Source organism: Scaptodrosophila lebanonensis, unplaced genomic scaffold (genome assembly GCF_003285725.1).
Source record: "Scaptodrosophila lebanonensis strain 11010-0011.00,11010-0021.00 unplaced genomic scaffold, SlebRS2 tig00001418-arrow-arrow-pilon, whole genome shotgun sequence".
Classification (NCBI taxonomy): domain Eukaryota; kingdom Metazoa; phylum Arthropoda; class Insecta; order Diptera; family Drosophilidae; genus Scaptodrosophila; species Scaptodrosophila lebanonensis.
The window spans coordinates 2130235-2145402 of record NW_022060744.1 but is presented as its reverse complement, the minus strand read 5'-3'; the positions used below and the strand labels follow the sequence as shown (position 1 = coordinate 2145402).

Below are 15168 nucleotides of genomic sequence, written 5' to 3'. Positions count from 1 at the left end.
AGCGGCGGTCGCTGTTCAGTTCTTGTTATTATTCTTGTTGCTTTTTTGTTGTTGTCACTGAGTTGTTATCAGTGAGTCGGCCGTAGAGCAGATAAAACACAATTTGGTTGTTCTCTGTGGTCTATGAATGGTTTCTCCCGCATTCCCGACGATAACTCTATCTATTGCCGCCCACTGCAAACGTTCGGTCGACTGCTGGAATCGCTATTTGGTTGGTTGGTTGGTATGGCCGCCGTCATTCAACTGCCTGGCTTATAAATATCGTTAGGAAGGTGAGTGTTTCATTGCAATTGATGGCCCGGGGAGCCATGATTTCAGTCTTTTGCCAGAGCCGTACGAACACGGGACGCTTCGAGCTCTTTCTTTTTACCAACAATTAATCATAGTTTAACAAGAAACATTTGATTTACAAACATACCTACGAAGTATATACAAATTGTGCATTGTCGCCGTTTAAGAAATGAGTGTGATCGACCTCAGCGGTTAAGGCGTCGCGTTTAGAGAGTAACGTAACTCTTCTATATGGTATTACCTTTACATGTATGTATGTTTGTATGTACACACATATTAGATAAGGTGGCGTACGTATTTGGAGCATTGGGCCTGCTTATCATTTTTCCAGTGTCAGCGCCTCTTCAATATCTAGTGAGTGCCGTGCGGAGTGTGTGTGTGTTTAGTTACTTTATAAAGTGTTTTGTATTTGGTGCCTTCGTCTAAACTGCCGTGCAAGAAAAACAAGAAAAATTTGATTAAAAACGCATAATTAATCATGTATCCATACTATGAGCAAGATTGGAGCGTTTTACCGCCGGAAAATAATCGCAGGTAAGTTTCGCATAATGTAAACTCTGTAAACCTATTAGAAACACTTCCTCCACAAATATTTGAATAATGACGTTACATTTTTGTCTGCATCGATGGGGACTTCATTTAGTATCGATACATCGATGTGAATGGGGGCAAGTACTTCCGCAACGGAAATATGGTATTGCGTAAGAAGGTCAAATTTAATTGCAGCATTTAGATAGAAAGAATACAAGTGTGGAGCTATATTAAAATAAATGCTTTCCAATGCCGGCCAATACATACGTCGATAAGCGGTCGATACATGAAATAAGCACACTGGCTGAGCACTATCGATAGCGACACGATAGCACTGCTATCGCTGTCACCGAAATGTCAACCGCAAGGTGGGCCCTCTCGCTTGCACCTCTACTACTACTGTTGCTGCTGTTACTGCTCAAACCTTTCGCTCTTCTTCATCGCCAACACTTCACGAACTGTTTTTTTTACGTTAATTTTTGTGGCAAAAAGACGGCAATTAAAAAAGAGTGCATACGCAAAAGTCCACGAGAAAGTGTTCAAAACGAAGCTGAAAAGTTGAACCGCCTAATCGAAAGCATTCCCAAACAAAACGGAACGACTAAGCTGTAATTTTTTGTCGCGTTGTTAAAATTTGCATTGGAAGAGGACGGCTCAGGCAGGTGGCTAAAGAGCCTGCAAGCGCGCAAAGCCAATAAACGAAAGGTGGAAACTGAAGTGCGCAAGTGGCACGAGTATGAAAGTGTTGAAAACGATTCAATTGTACAATTAAATTAAATGCAATTTCGTTATTAAAGACAAAGATCTGGCTAAAAGGAGCATACGCTTAGTTGTGTATGTGTGCATATTTATGCATATGTTGCGTGTATGTGCGTGTGTGTGTATGCTTTCCAGTGAGTCGCATAATTAGCAAAGAAAAAATTACAATGGACAATAAGTTCTGACAACAGAACGTGTTAAGTTGCAGTGCAAACAATTGTCACATACACGTACATACATATATGTATGTAGAGTTTTTTAATATATATTTTTTTTGCAACGCATGCAGTGTCGTCGGTCTCGATACCCGACAAAACGTAGTTATCTATCGTATATCGATACGCGTACGCTGTGGCCTGTAATGACGGCAGCTGTTTTGGTTTTGACCGTGGTTAGCTGGCTTTTAGGCAACGGTTGTGTGTAGTTAAAACTTTTAAACATACGGACATTTATTAAGTGTGGCTTTCGGCCGTAAGCCTCTCCGACTTCTACAACAAATTTACAGTTGCGCTGATATTGTTGTTATTTGTTGTGTCCGAACGGCAGCTCTTTTCAAAGGCACAGGCACACACATGACTGTTCCAATTGGATTTTCATAGTGTTTTTTAGCGTGCGCGTGTGCATGAATGTGTGTGTGTGTGCTTGTGTGCGTGGTCAAGCATTAACATTTGTGTCACAGTGTTTAAATATATGAACATACATATGTACATAAGTAATGTTTGAATCTATGCATGTGTGTGTGTGTGCACTTAAACTGCGGTTTTCGTATTATTCACGTAGCTATATTAATCATTTCAGCAGCTTTAGCTTAGGCTTAGCGGCAAGCATCAGCAATAACAACAACAATTACATTTACTTGACATTTGAGTGTTGTTGCCTCCCACTTTTGTCATCTTAATTAACGGCCAACACCAACAACACCGACACCTCCTCGGCTCGGCACGGCCCAGTTTCTCAAGCCCCTCTCCCTCTCTGCTTCTAAGCTACGATTTTTGCCATTTATGTGTATGGCTCTTTGTACACACACACATACACGCAAATATATGGCTATTGTTTTGCGCTCTGTTGGCCAGCCAACAAAAGCCCTTTTTATAGTTTGTACCAGAAGGGTGAAAGGCTATACTATATAGCTTAAGCGCCCCTAATGTGTGTAACAGATAGAAGAAGGCGTGGCACACCTCAGCACGACGAGACGAATCGAAATAGACATGTCCTTCTGTTCGACTGTATGAACATCGAGAACTTTTGAGCCATACCAGCTAGGGACACCAAACTTGGCGGGCAGTCTTTATTATTATTATTATATTATGTGGGGATTAGGCGGTACAAAAATCACATTCAAATGAATAACTTGTTTTGTTCTTGAAAAATGAGGTATTTGTAAGTTTTTTATATGCTGTACCGTATCTGAAGTTTCATTGAAATTGATGCACTGGCATTGGAACGAATGGTTTATTTTGATTGAAAGACTGCTGTGGAGAGAGGGGCGGGTGCAGAGCATTCCAAATTCGGGCTGGCGCGACTTCAAGGATCTAATCAAGACTAAATCCACGCACAATTCAGTTCTGTTTGCATTTGGCATCGACCCTCAAACTGCTGCTCTGATCATTAGTATATACATATGTATGTATCTGTATACACACTAATATACATATGTGTGTAAGTGTATCATTGCGGGGCCACAGATTCAGATTGCGTTTCATAACCATACAAACAAACAAAACGACAAAGATCAGAGAATACGGCAATTTGTTGCTGTTGCTAACTCTTCTTAATATTTCAGCCCTCTCTGTTTGCATTGTGTGTGTGTGTATAAACAAATTAGACGATTAAGATACATCTGTATATTGTTATTGTAGGCAGCGACAACAACAAATGCAAATGCGCCGGCTAGACTAGAAATACTTTAAAGCGGTCAAAAGTGCAATAATAATAAGAACTATTAACAATATTGAGGCCGGTTGTCGAGAACAACAAGAGCAACAACTACGCTTAGCTTGTTGTGTGTGCCACAAGTGAGTGTGTAACGATACATACACACACCTACTATATACATATATATATAAATATATATCTATATAGATATATAGAGAAGGAGATAGCGAGAGGAAGAGAGACAGTCGTTGAATTGCTAATTTGCGGCCGTTCCACAGACCGAAACCGGCTAAAAAACGTTGAGAAAAAAATTCGCTACAAAGCTACAAAAAACTGTTGTTGCCGACATCGCCAACGCATCAGCAACAACAGCTGTAACAACAGCAACTGAACAACAACAGCAGCAACAAAAAAAGACACAGAGAGAAAAACAAAACGCGTAGGCGAACGCATACAAGCATCCGTAGACAAAAAACAACAACAAAAAAGCAATAATAATAACAACAATAACAACAACAGCAGTTAACAGCAAAAAGCAGTCAATCAGACTGCCAGCGTGATTCACAGCAGCAGCAGCTAAAACAACAACAACAACGTCGTCGCCGTCGTCTCAAAATGAATTCTGAGCATGGGTAAATGCATTTTGAATAAAAAAAAAAAAAAAAAAACTATGCATAAATGCACATAAAACTTTACCTTTAATAGTCCAGTAAGGGCTATAGAGAAATTCTGCTGAGCTGTCACTAAACCTTTTGTAATTGTTGTTGTTGGCTCGTTACAGATTTAATCCAGCCTTCAATATGGCCACCATACGCCAGGCATTCACAGAGGCCGTTGAAAGAGGTAAGCCCATAATGCCAATGCCATTCTATCTTGTCCATTCTTCAGCCTCCTTTTCACTCACATTCTCACCCTCTTTTCGCTTCTCTCCCCCGCCGTCCCTTTATAGTCAGAATGCCGACACCCACACGCCTACGCGATCTCATAAGACAGATACGCGCCGCACGCACCGCCGCCGAGGAGCGGGCGGTGGTTAACAAGGAATGCGCCTACATACGCAGCACATTTCGTGAGGAGGACTCGGTCTGGCGGTAAGAAGAAGAACTCCACATCCATGCAAGAGAAAATCAAATCGCAACATACTCAGACAGCTTCCCATTGCCGAACATCGAAATTCGTAAATGTATTTAATTCCGTAGAACTGTTGAGCTATTCGGCCTGAAAAGTTTTCCATTTGAAGCCCCATAGCTCAATCCGTTTTTTGAATACAAGTATGAAAGCATTCACCAATTTCGATTCCGCACAATTGCATCGAATTCGGAAAGGGGAACAGGGAATTAATACGCAAAGTTTTCGTGGATACTACTTAGTTTTGATGTGCGAAAATATCCTTAAAAAAAAGTTGAACAAGTACTTAGCTTATAGTAATAGAATATTTACCGTTACAGTCCGCTTCGACAAACAACCTTTTCAATTTCGTATGTATAGTAGTTCTTTATATTCCGATCCCACTTAAACCTTGTAACAATATTCAGAAACAAAAAGGTTTCTCATACAAAGATTTTTAAAATTTCTGTTCATTGCCATGGCTGCTGTAAGGAACCATTATCCTTATCTAATTTGATTGCTATAGCATTCATCGATCGCTATACATATGTTCAGCTTGAAAGCCTCTGCGAAAGTGTTTAGCTTTAAGGAAGAAACTGACTTCTGCCTCCAACCCAATTACAATAGAACTCCAATAAAAATGTAAACGAAATTGTTGTTAGAAGCAATAGCAGAACAACTATTAAAATTGGAAAACTTCATCTTATATGAAGATGCTTCAGGAATTATCGGTTTGTAGAATTGCAGCCAACAGTATTGAAGAAAAACACTAAATAGGGAAGATATTAAGACAAATGCTAACCAATAATTAACTCTGATATAACAGAGCCCCTTCGGTGCTTCAAAACGAAATGTTGGAAGCATCTTTCCACGAAAATTATTCACTCTATTGTTTTATTTATGAGTTCGGTTTGATTTTCTTGCTTACGAACTACAATCAATTGTAGACAACAACCTATGAATCAATTGCCTTTCCCCCCACAGCTGCCGGAATATTGCCAAGTTGCTTTACATACACATGCTCGGCTATCCGGCGCACTTCGGTCAATTGGAATGCCTGAAGTTAACTGCCAGCACGCGTTTCACAGACAAGCGAATTGGATATTTGGGCGCTATGTTGTTGCTTGACGAGCGGCAAGATGTGCATCTGCTGATTACGAATTGTTTGAAAAAGTGAGTGATTTACAACCTCATTTAATATTCTGAAGTCGAAATTGCAGTCGAAACTTGAACTAATCATAATTCAGGAACAGTAAAAAAAAGATAAAAATTCATAAAGATTTATAAAGATTCATAATATAAAAAATAGTTTTAATGTAACGATTCGGTTAAGAGCTTGTTATAAATAATTGATACCAGATATGTGGTCTTAAATACGTTTTTATAAATCGCATAAAGTGTGAAATCATTACTTATTAGTCAACAATAATAATAAAGATTAGAAGGATAAGATAAGACTAGGGTATACTAACAATTTTAATTAAGTGCTAAGAGAAACTTTTATGCAAAATCAAATTTCAACAATGTTTCATAGACCTCGAGGCTTTTAAGGATTAAATAAGAGGGATTAGAGATGAACGATTAATTACAATGGACACATGGATTTCTTTACACAAGTGATAACTTGTTTGCACAAACTACTTACGTAAAACCATAAACCATCAATTGGAATACGTGTGTGCAATTATTTTTCTGCTCTCTCTATAAAATTGAGTTCCATGTTAAATATTTAAGCAGTTAATCTTCACCGGCCAGATAAACATTGATTAAAATGCGAGTATTAGAAATGATTCTCTAATATATATAATTACATTTTTATTTATAATTAACATTTCAGCAGTTAATCAGAAACTATTCTCTCTGTGAAATTATTATCAGCAGTTTTGAGTTAAATGCGACTATTAAAATAGTCTCTCTATAAAATTATTCGTAGCACTACTTATACTTAATGTGTAAGCAGTTAATCAGCATTTGTGTATTAAAATATTACTTCTATACAAGTTCTCTCTCAATTAGCTTTAATTTTTCAAATATAATTTAATATCTAAGCAGTTAATTAGCGTCTGTCGGATAATATTAGATTTAAATGCGAGTATTAAATTATTCTCCCTATGAAATGATTCTCTAATATAGCTTTGAGTTTATACATACATTTAATATTTTGGCAGTTAACCAGAATCTGTTCTCTTGCTTCACTTAAACAGCATTTGCCAGACAAGTTTCATTTAAACCTGTAAATTTCAGAGACAATAACAATTTAATCACGAACTAAACCATTGGCCTATAGATGATATTAATTTTATTTCTTTCATATTTGTTATTGCAGCGATTTGAACAGCTCAACGCAATTTGTTGTGGGTCTGGCGCTTTGCACTCTGGGCGCGATTGCCTCGCCGGAGATGGCACGCGATCTGGCCAGCGAGGTGGAGCGTCTGATGAAGTCCCCGAACACGTATATACGGAAAAAAGCGACGCTGTGCGCCTTCCGCGTCATACGTAGAGTGCCAGAGCTGATGGAAATATTTTTACCGGCCACGCGCTCCCTGCTCAGCGAGAAGAATCATGGTGAGTTGGAGAATACCTGTAAAGCCGGGTCTGCCTTCGATCGATAGCTCTTACATCTCTGCTTCTTTTAATTCAGGCATTCTGATTACTGGCGTTACGCTCATTACGGAGATGTGCGAGAATAGTGCGGACACTTTATTGCATTTCAAAAAGGTAAGTTGTGGGGAATTGGACCTCATTTGTTTATGCGATACGAAAGCCATTGGAGGTTCGTTCTACAAACGAGTGCGTGTCCTTCGCTCTCTGTAAAGCTCAATTTTAGACAACAACAAAGATAATGTGTATCTATCTACCTACCGCTGCTAAATTGAACGCTTGCGGTGCTTTAAATGTATTTTTTCGAGTAGCATTTGGGTCCCCAAAGGCTGCCAACTGCCCGAACCCAAAGCGCTCTACTGCTCTATTTCCTGCACTTTTACACTTATATTTAAAGCGGCTATACATATACATATGTATGTATGTATATTGTATATTGTAGTACATGTGTATGTATGTACATAAGAACCTTTTTAGCCCACTTTTCTGGGCTGCCAGTTTGTATTTTGAAGAATATCGAGGCTATCGATTTAACTAGAACATACTATACGAGTACATTATGCTATCATCAATCGATTTATGTGACTCTTCCTTTGCGCTAATAGGGTTTTAGTTGAATTTAAATTGAATTTGTTTTTTTTTATAAACATCTCTGTTTTTTGTTCTATTTTCTGTTCTGTTTTGTTAACCACTTACATATGTATTTACTTACTTGAAAATAACGCTTTTTTGTTTTTGATCGAAATCGCCAAAACAAAATACGAAATACGAAAACACAAAATGAAATTTGTTGTAATTTGCTTGCCAGGATAGCGGAAATCGAGAGGTATGATTGTTGTGTATACATATAGTATATACCTTCTTCTATATGTCTACATATATTTGCATATTTGTTAAAACTTTCTTCTAAACACCCACAAACCACACAACTTTTTGGTTAGTTTTGTTTTTTCCAAGGGTATTCTCAAAACAGCTTCATGTCTGAACAGCTCTGAGAAGTGCGGAGAACGACTGTGAATATAGTTCTTTATCAATAATTCAAAATATATTGAGCATAAGACATAAAGCTTGAAGATAACCCAAAAACTTATATAATATGTAATCTTTTTCACACATCGAAATGATTGTACATAGATTTTGAGCTCTAGTAGTTGCCAAGTGCCCTTTAAAGGGTCCCACCTATGTACATATTTATACAACTTTTGTATTTAGTTCTTTTTTCTGCACTCTCTAACACCTTTTTATAAACTTTTATCTGCACAAACACACACACACATACATCCACTCGCTAGCTCTATCCCTTTCTGATATACCTATACGACTACACATAAGCCCTGAATACCCACAACTTTTACTTTTCACTTCTGCTGCTGCTGCTGTTAAGCCCACTATCTTCTACGTTTGCACTCTTAACTAAAAAGTCTATCCACATCCTCCCATCCATCGTTTAGATCGTGCCGAACCTCGTGCGCATACTGAAGAATCTGATACTCGGCGGCTATTCGCCTGAGCACGATGTGAGCGGAGTCAGTGATCCGTTCTTGCAAGTCAAAATTCTACGACTGCTGCGCATCCTCGGCCACAACGATCCAGATGCATCGGAAGCGATGAACGATATATTGGCACAGGTAGCCACCAATACAGAGACGAGCAAGAATGTCGGCAACACTATACTCTATGAGACAGTGCTATCCATCATGGATATACGGTGAGACACTATATTCGTGAATATATAATATTATTCGTTTAATATTTATCATCCCGAAATATAAGTGTAAATATTTAGTATATATGGAGAATTCTTCATTTCCATAAGATTAACTCAAATGTTTAATTCATGTTTGGAATAAATGGAGCTTCCATTTCATAGGAGGTTGAAATATTTTGAATCCTAAATTCTTCCAACATTATGATTCATTTTTGAAACAATTTCTGTTTAGATTTATTTCCTTTTTTAAATATTATTTTTTTTTTAATTAAAGTCAAGATAAGATGATTTGAAAATGCAATCGAAAATATACTTATCTATCTCGCTATCTCCCTTTCTTTTCTCACATCGGCTATAGCTCCGAGGGCGGTCTGCGTGTGCTGGCAGTTAATATTCTGGGGCGATTTCTACTCAACTCAGACAAGAATATACGATATGTGGCTCTGAACACGCTGCTGAGGACTGTGCATGCGGATACGTCGGCCGTTCAGCGACATCGTACGACCATATTGGAGTGTCTGAAGGACCCGGATGTGTCGATACGTCGTCGGGCCATGGAGCTGTCGTTTGCGCTGATCAATGCACAAAATATACGTACAATGACCAAAGAGTTGCTGCTCTTCCTCGAGAAGGCCGATGCAGAGTTTAAGGCGCAGTGCAGCTCGGGCATGATATTGGCCGCTGAGCGCTATTCGCCGAACACACGCTGGCACTTGGACACGCAGCTGAGTGTGCTGATTGCCGCCGGAAATTATGTGCGGGATGATGTGGTCTCCTCCACCATACAGCTGGTTTCGAGCAGCCCCGTGTCGGAACAGACGTACATCACGAATCGGTTCTGGGAGTCGTTGCAGGTGACCAATCATTGTGAGGACAAGCAGCCGTTGCTACAGGTTGCCGTTTGGGCCATAGGCGAGTACGGCGACTTGTTTATGTACGGCGCCAACGATGATGGTGAGTTACGGCTCTTACTTATTGAATTGTCTTACTTATACAATAATCGTTACTTGTTTTTCAATGCAGAGTTTGAACGTCCCACTGAGAGCGATTTAATCGCAGTGTATCATAAGTTTTTAACTTCTGCTCAAGTCTCTACCACAAGCAAACAATATGCGCTGGTCTCGTTGGCCAAGCTCAGCACACGTTTGCAGCAGTGTGTGGAGTAAGTAGATCCTATATTATATAATAACCATCTTCTAATCCTCATCATATTATAATTTTTTATTGGATTTAGTTAACTATCGTTTTCTAATCGTATAATCTTAATCTTTGAATCGGAGCTGTTGAACCAACTGCTTTAAATATTTATGTTTTCTTCCTCGTCTTTTAATTTTATAATTGCTATTTTCTAATCATCATCTTAAATCATTCAATCAATATCTTCTAATCAATCATAACGTTTTAATCGTCGTGTTTTAATATTCAGATTCTGTTCACTATCCTTATTATCATCTTCTATTTATCATATGCTTTTCATCATCTTTAAATCATCATCTTTCTATTTTAAACGTCATCTTCTAACTATCCTATTCAAATCGTCGACTCCTCACCATCATCTCAAATCATTCAATCAATATCTTCTAATCATCATCATTCTTATTGCAGAGAAGTGCAGGCGCTGATCACCTCGTTTGGCAGCCATCTGAATGTGGATTTGCAACAGCGCGGCGTGGAGTTCACACAACTGTTTGGTAACTATAAACACTTGCGTCCGCCGCTGCTGGAGAAGATGCCCGCCATGCAGATCAGTCGCATCAGCTCACAGAATGGCGAAAGCAGCGGCTCCTTCGATGACAACAGTCCCGATGTCATCGAAAATGGCATCGAGGGAAACAGCAGCGGTCATCAGTTAATCGAAAGCAATATGAACACCCTTGGCGACAATACGGTAAGCAATTCTACTTCCTCACATCAGTAACATACTCATAAATAATTTGGAATTGCAGAATATTTTACTCGACTTGCTGGGCAGTGCTGATCTATCGTCCGGCGTCAGTGATGCGGCCGTAGCCACAGATCTGTCCAATGCTGTGCATAAAAAGAATACACGCAATGCGAACGATGGTGGTGGCGGCGGTGGCACCACCACTACCAATAATTCCGTCGTCTCTAATAATCAGGATCTGCTCGACTTACTCGGCCTCGATATGTCGACGCCATCGAGCGGCAGTCTGGCAACAGATCCCAGCAGTGCCGCCAACATGAATAATATGCTCGACGGCCTAGACCTGGGCTTCGGCATTATGGATGGGCCCCCAAATCCCACAAATGGCAATGATTTGACGGGCATGTTGGGCGGTCTCGGCACTGCGCCTGCGCCAGTTGTGGCCGCAAGCGGACTGCTCGGCGACCTTAATCCCACAGCGGCATCAAATAACGTGGCAGCGGTGCGTTAAATTCCAAAAACTGCAACCCGATTGGTTTCCCTAATTTATAATCATAATTTTGCGATCATTTCGTGCAGCAACAGCAGCCACCAGCACCTCAGGCTCAACCAGCTCTCCAGATGACTGCGCTAAACAAGAATGGGCTGCTTGTTCAATTAGAGCCTGTGACGGGCAACGACTGCATGCAAATCTTTATGACAACCACAAATAGCTCAGACAATACATTGGAGCAGTATCTTCTGCAGGTAAGCTCTCAATCATTGGCTATATATATATATAGAGAGAATTAACACTAATAATCACAAACTCTCTGTCTTCTTGCAGGCGGCGGTGCAGAAGAGCTTTAGGCTGCAAATGTTAACGCCATCAGACTCAGTGTTACCCCCAGGCGGCGTTATAACGCAGGAAATGCGAGTCGTTGCCACGTCCAATGTGAGTTTCCAAAAAATACTAGGCTACTAGAGTAATACCAGGGCTGTACATTTTATGTACGAGTATAGGAGCATTCAGTCCAAATTGTAGACAATTTGACACCGATTTCTATTCTAGAGCCAGCCCGATTTTTCGACCAGTAGTCGATCGCCGTTTCTGTTCGTGTGGCGATTGATCTGGAGGGCGACCATCTTCAGATTTAGGTCGTAGTGTTGCGTAAAACTGCGAATGCAGCAGTCACAATTAGTGATGGGCTGTTTGGCTTTATTCTGAAGCATCTGGACCCGTTTGCGGTTCGACGTTGCAAATCAGGGCGTAGGGACGAATGTTTCACCTGCGAGCCCAGCTCTTAAGCTGCAGCTCATCTGCTCATCTGAAGAAATAGTTGTCATCTATTTATCTATATCAGGCAGGCAGTAATTTTCCCTCGACTGTTTCATGGTTCTCCTCTTCCTTTCTGCAGTAAAGAGCGACTTCAGAAGTGGGCCCAAGACGTAACATTATCTTTGGGTTTGTTGAGAAACTGCTTATTGCAAACAGTTTATAGTTTATAATTAGTTTCTGTGCAACAAATTAACATTTGTGAGCATTATAATTCGATTTACGGAATTTTCATTAATTATTATTACCTATTGAAAGTTTATGTTGATAAAAAGGTTGGGGATTTTTCAAAAATTCATTTCAGTTTTGATGATAGCAAGCATTTGAGGAATCTAGTACTTTTTAGGTGTGTTCTTGAGGTTCTTTTTTTTGTTTTCGATCGATAAAAGAAGTTCTTATTTTTAACCAACAATGTTGAGCCACAAATGCTGTTCATTTCATTGCATTTCCTAATATTGGCAGTGTTTGGACTGTTCGCCCATGTCTTAAGTTTTTATTTTAATTGTTAACCAATTGTTGTTATGTTTTTAAATTGAAATTTTAAATTTGTTTTTGCTTTGCAGGCTGTTCTGCGGATGCGTCTGCGCATATCATATGAACTGGATGGCCAGCAGGTGGTGGAGCAGACAGAGGTGAGCGGATTCCCGGAGCAGCAGCCATCGAACGAATAGAAGTGTATTAAAGCGAGTGATGCGAGCGTTAGTCTAATGTTTAAATACAACTACAACAACAAAAACAAGAAAACTTATACACACACACAGACACACAGCTTATGGTTCTGCATTGAACAGTCAAGAGGCGCAGTTTGGCACACAACTGTTTCGTTATCGTCAGTCGTCAGTCGTCAGTCTGAAGGTATAAATGCTTACATATGTACACCAACACACACACACACACACACACATACATACATAATATACCTTTAAATATTGTAAAATAGGTTAACAAATACACACACACACATTTACACTTGGTTAGAGTGCAGCAGAAAGAGAAACAGTTTGCCGTTTGCCGACCCACATTCTTAAGCAAGATATATAGTATAAATTAACGCCCTTTTATTTATAATTTATATACACACACATACATATACATATATATGCTTGCATAACTCTTGAAAGGTTTGTCCAACGATTAACAATTTTGTATCCATTAGTGACGCGTTCAATTCCTTCTACTATTTTATGGCAATTTTATTTATATTCTTAAAAATATGCCTCTTTTTCGTATCTTGTAACTTTGTGTTTAAAAGACAAGACATTGCGTTTTAATTGTAAGACAATAAAGTCATTTTTGAAGCCTATGTTAACTGCATTAAAATAATAATAATTATATACATTACGATTACAATAACAACAGCAACATTTTATTGTAAAACTAACAAATTTCGAAATTTGTATTAATTAGAGCGAGAAACGCGATTGCGTGGCATTTAAGTTTACAGTTTAGTTTAATGCAAGTTCCGAGAAACTATATTTGTTATATATACATACATTGTATTTATTCATACGATATGTGCGTGTGTGTGTGTTCGGCCACTCCCCCTCCAGCCCCAATTCCTACAACAATTTGCTTACACAGTGATTTTTAGAGCTCACTTTTCTGATATTTATTGAGGAGTCAAATTGTTTATTTTATACATAAATCGTACTTATTTCCTCAATGGCCTGTTAATTGTGAATCTTTTTTGTCAATTTAATGTGTCGACTCTGTTTTAAGTGCTTAACAGCGAACAGGCATTGAGTTCCGAAACTAAATTCTAGATCGAAATTTAATTTTCGTATTCATTTAGTTGAGAATTGTTTGAATAAAGAAGGAATGTCACATGTCCGCAAATCCCATCAAAACCCCTCATAATTTTCGGGTGCTTTCGATTTATGATATTTTCATCAACTTTACAATATTTTCTCATGCTATTTGGCTTTAATATTGAAATAATGCCTAAAACTTGGGGAATGGGTTGAAAGCTGCAGCATTACTTAGGTTTTATTGGTTGATAAACCTGTAGAATTATTGGTGCTCCGAAATACTATTCAAAAACTCTTTCAATTTCTGAAAATCTTATCAATTTGTCAACTCTTTAATATTGAAGTAAAATATTGGGGAATAAGTTGAAATTGTATGCTTTTATTTAATGATTATTCCGTAGATACTCGTATCTGAAAATTTAAGTTAGTTAGCTTCCTAATATTATCAAAATTGATATAAATATATCCATAAATCCCATATTAACCATTCTTAATTTGGAAGCGCTTTCAAATTCTGATATTATCAATTTCCAACTCTTCTCTTATCTTAATTGATCTTTAATTTTGAGAAAGGATAAGAAAATGTTACAAAATCGGAGCATTGGGGAAAGTAGAGGCGCTATGTTATGTTTTTATTGGTTTATAACACTGATTTCCTTTTTTAAAAATATTTCTGATATATATTGTAAAGTTGCTTTCTAATATTATCCCTAAATGTTCGCAAATATACATATAATTCCGTTTAGTTGCTATTAGTATCAAGAATCTTGTCTGGCACCAGTCTTTAAAAAAAAACTAATGTCTTGTTGCCCATTCTTTCCCATTTTGCTTTAATTATCTCCGAAAATGTTATTGTTTTTCATATAAATTTCTATCATCACATTAATTAGAGATGAAATTTAGAAAATGTATGTTTTCTAGCTAGGTTTGTTTGTGTTTGTATATTTTAAATTTCGTTAAGCTGGTCGAACCGACTCTCGACTCACGAAGGCTCACTCGGATTCTTAGCAACTTCCAGAACTACAACTTCGTAGGCAGTTATATGGTTGTTGACATATTTTAGCTATACTATATAGGCGGTTTACTTATATGATTTTAGGAATAAAATTTGTGTGTGTTCCGAAATCATTTTTCTTTATTTTTTTTTTCTGACAAAAACTAGATTTTTTTTAAAAATAGATATAGGACTTCTCGGCTTTCAGTTCCATTATGAGAGTTGGCTTTACTCATACATATATTGGCCAACGCAATCCGCTACGATTCAGGCAGGTCTGGTTGGAAGTTGAAAGTTTTTACCAATCTACTACTCTACATAAGTGTTTAGATATCATATTTTAGCTATACGAGT

At 38.3% G+C, this 15168-nt stretch overlaps 1 protein-coding gene across 11 annotated transcripts; it reads left to right on the top strand.

Annotated features, from left to right (window-relative positions):
* Positions 1–443: 443 nt before the first annotated feature.
* Positions 444–13375, top strand: LOC115633417 (AP-1 complex subunit gamma-1). Of its 11 annotated transcripts, XM_030530867.1 has the most exons (17): positions 1184–1527; positions 3441–3596; positions 3664–4088; positions 4238–4299; positions 4406–4547; positions 5548–5736; positions 6890–7128; positions 7205–7281; positions 7973–7990; positions 8616–8872; positions 9231–9826; positions 9896–10034; positions 10478–10760; positions 10819–11259; positions 11337–11504; positions 11584–11691; positions 12636–13375. In XM_030530867.1, the coding sequence occupies exons 3-17, from the start codon at positions 4072–4074 to the stop codon at positions 12741–12743; spliced, it is 2844 nt and encodes a 947-aa protein (XP_030386727.1). In that variant the 5' UTR covers positions 1184–1527; positions 3441–3596; positions 3664–4071; the 3' UTR covers positions 12744–13375. The 11 variants fall into 11 exon arrangements, with proteins under 11 accessions (XP_030386735.1, XP_030386727.1, XP_030386731.1 ...); XM_030530871.1 differs by lacking the exon at positions 3441–3596 and having other exon boundaries at positions 1184–1430; XM_030530872.1 differs by lacking the exon at positions 3441–3596 and having other exon boundaries at positions 3735–4088.
* Positions 13376–15168: the final 1793 nt, after the last annotated feature.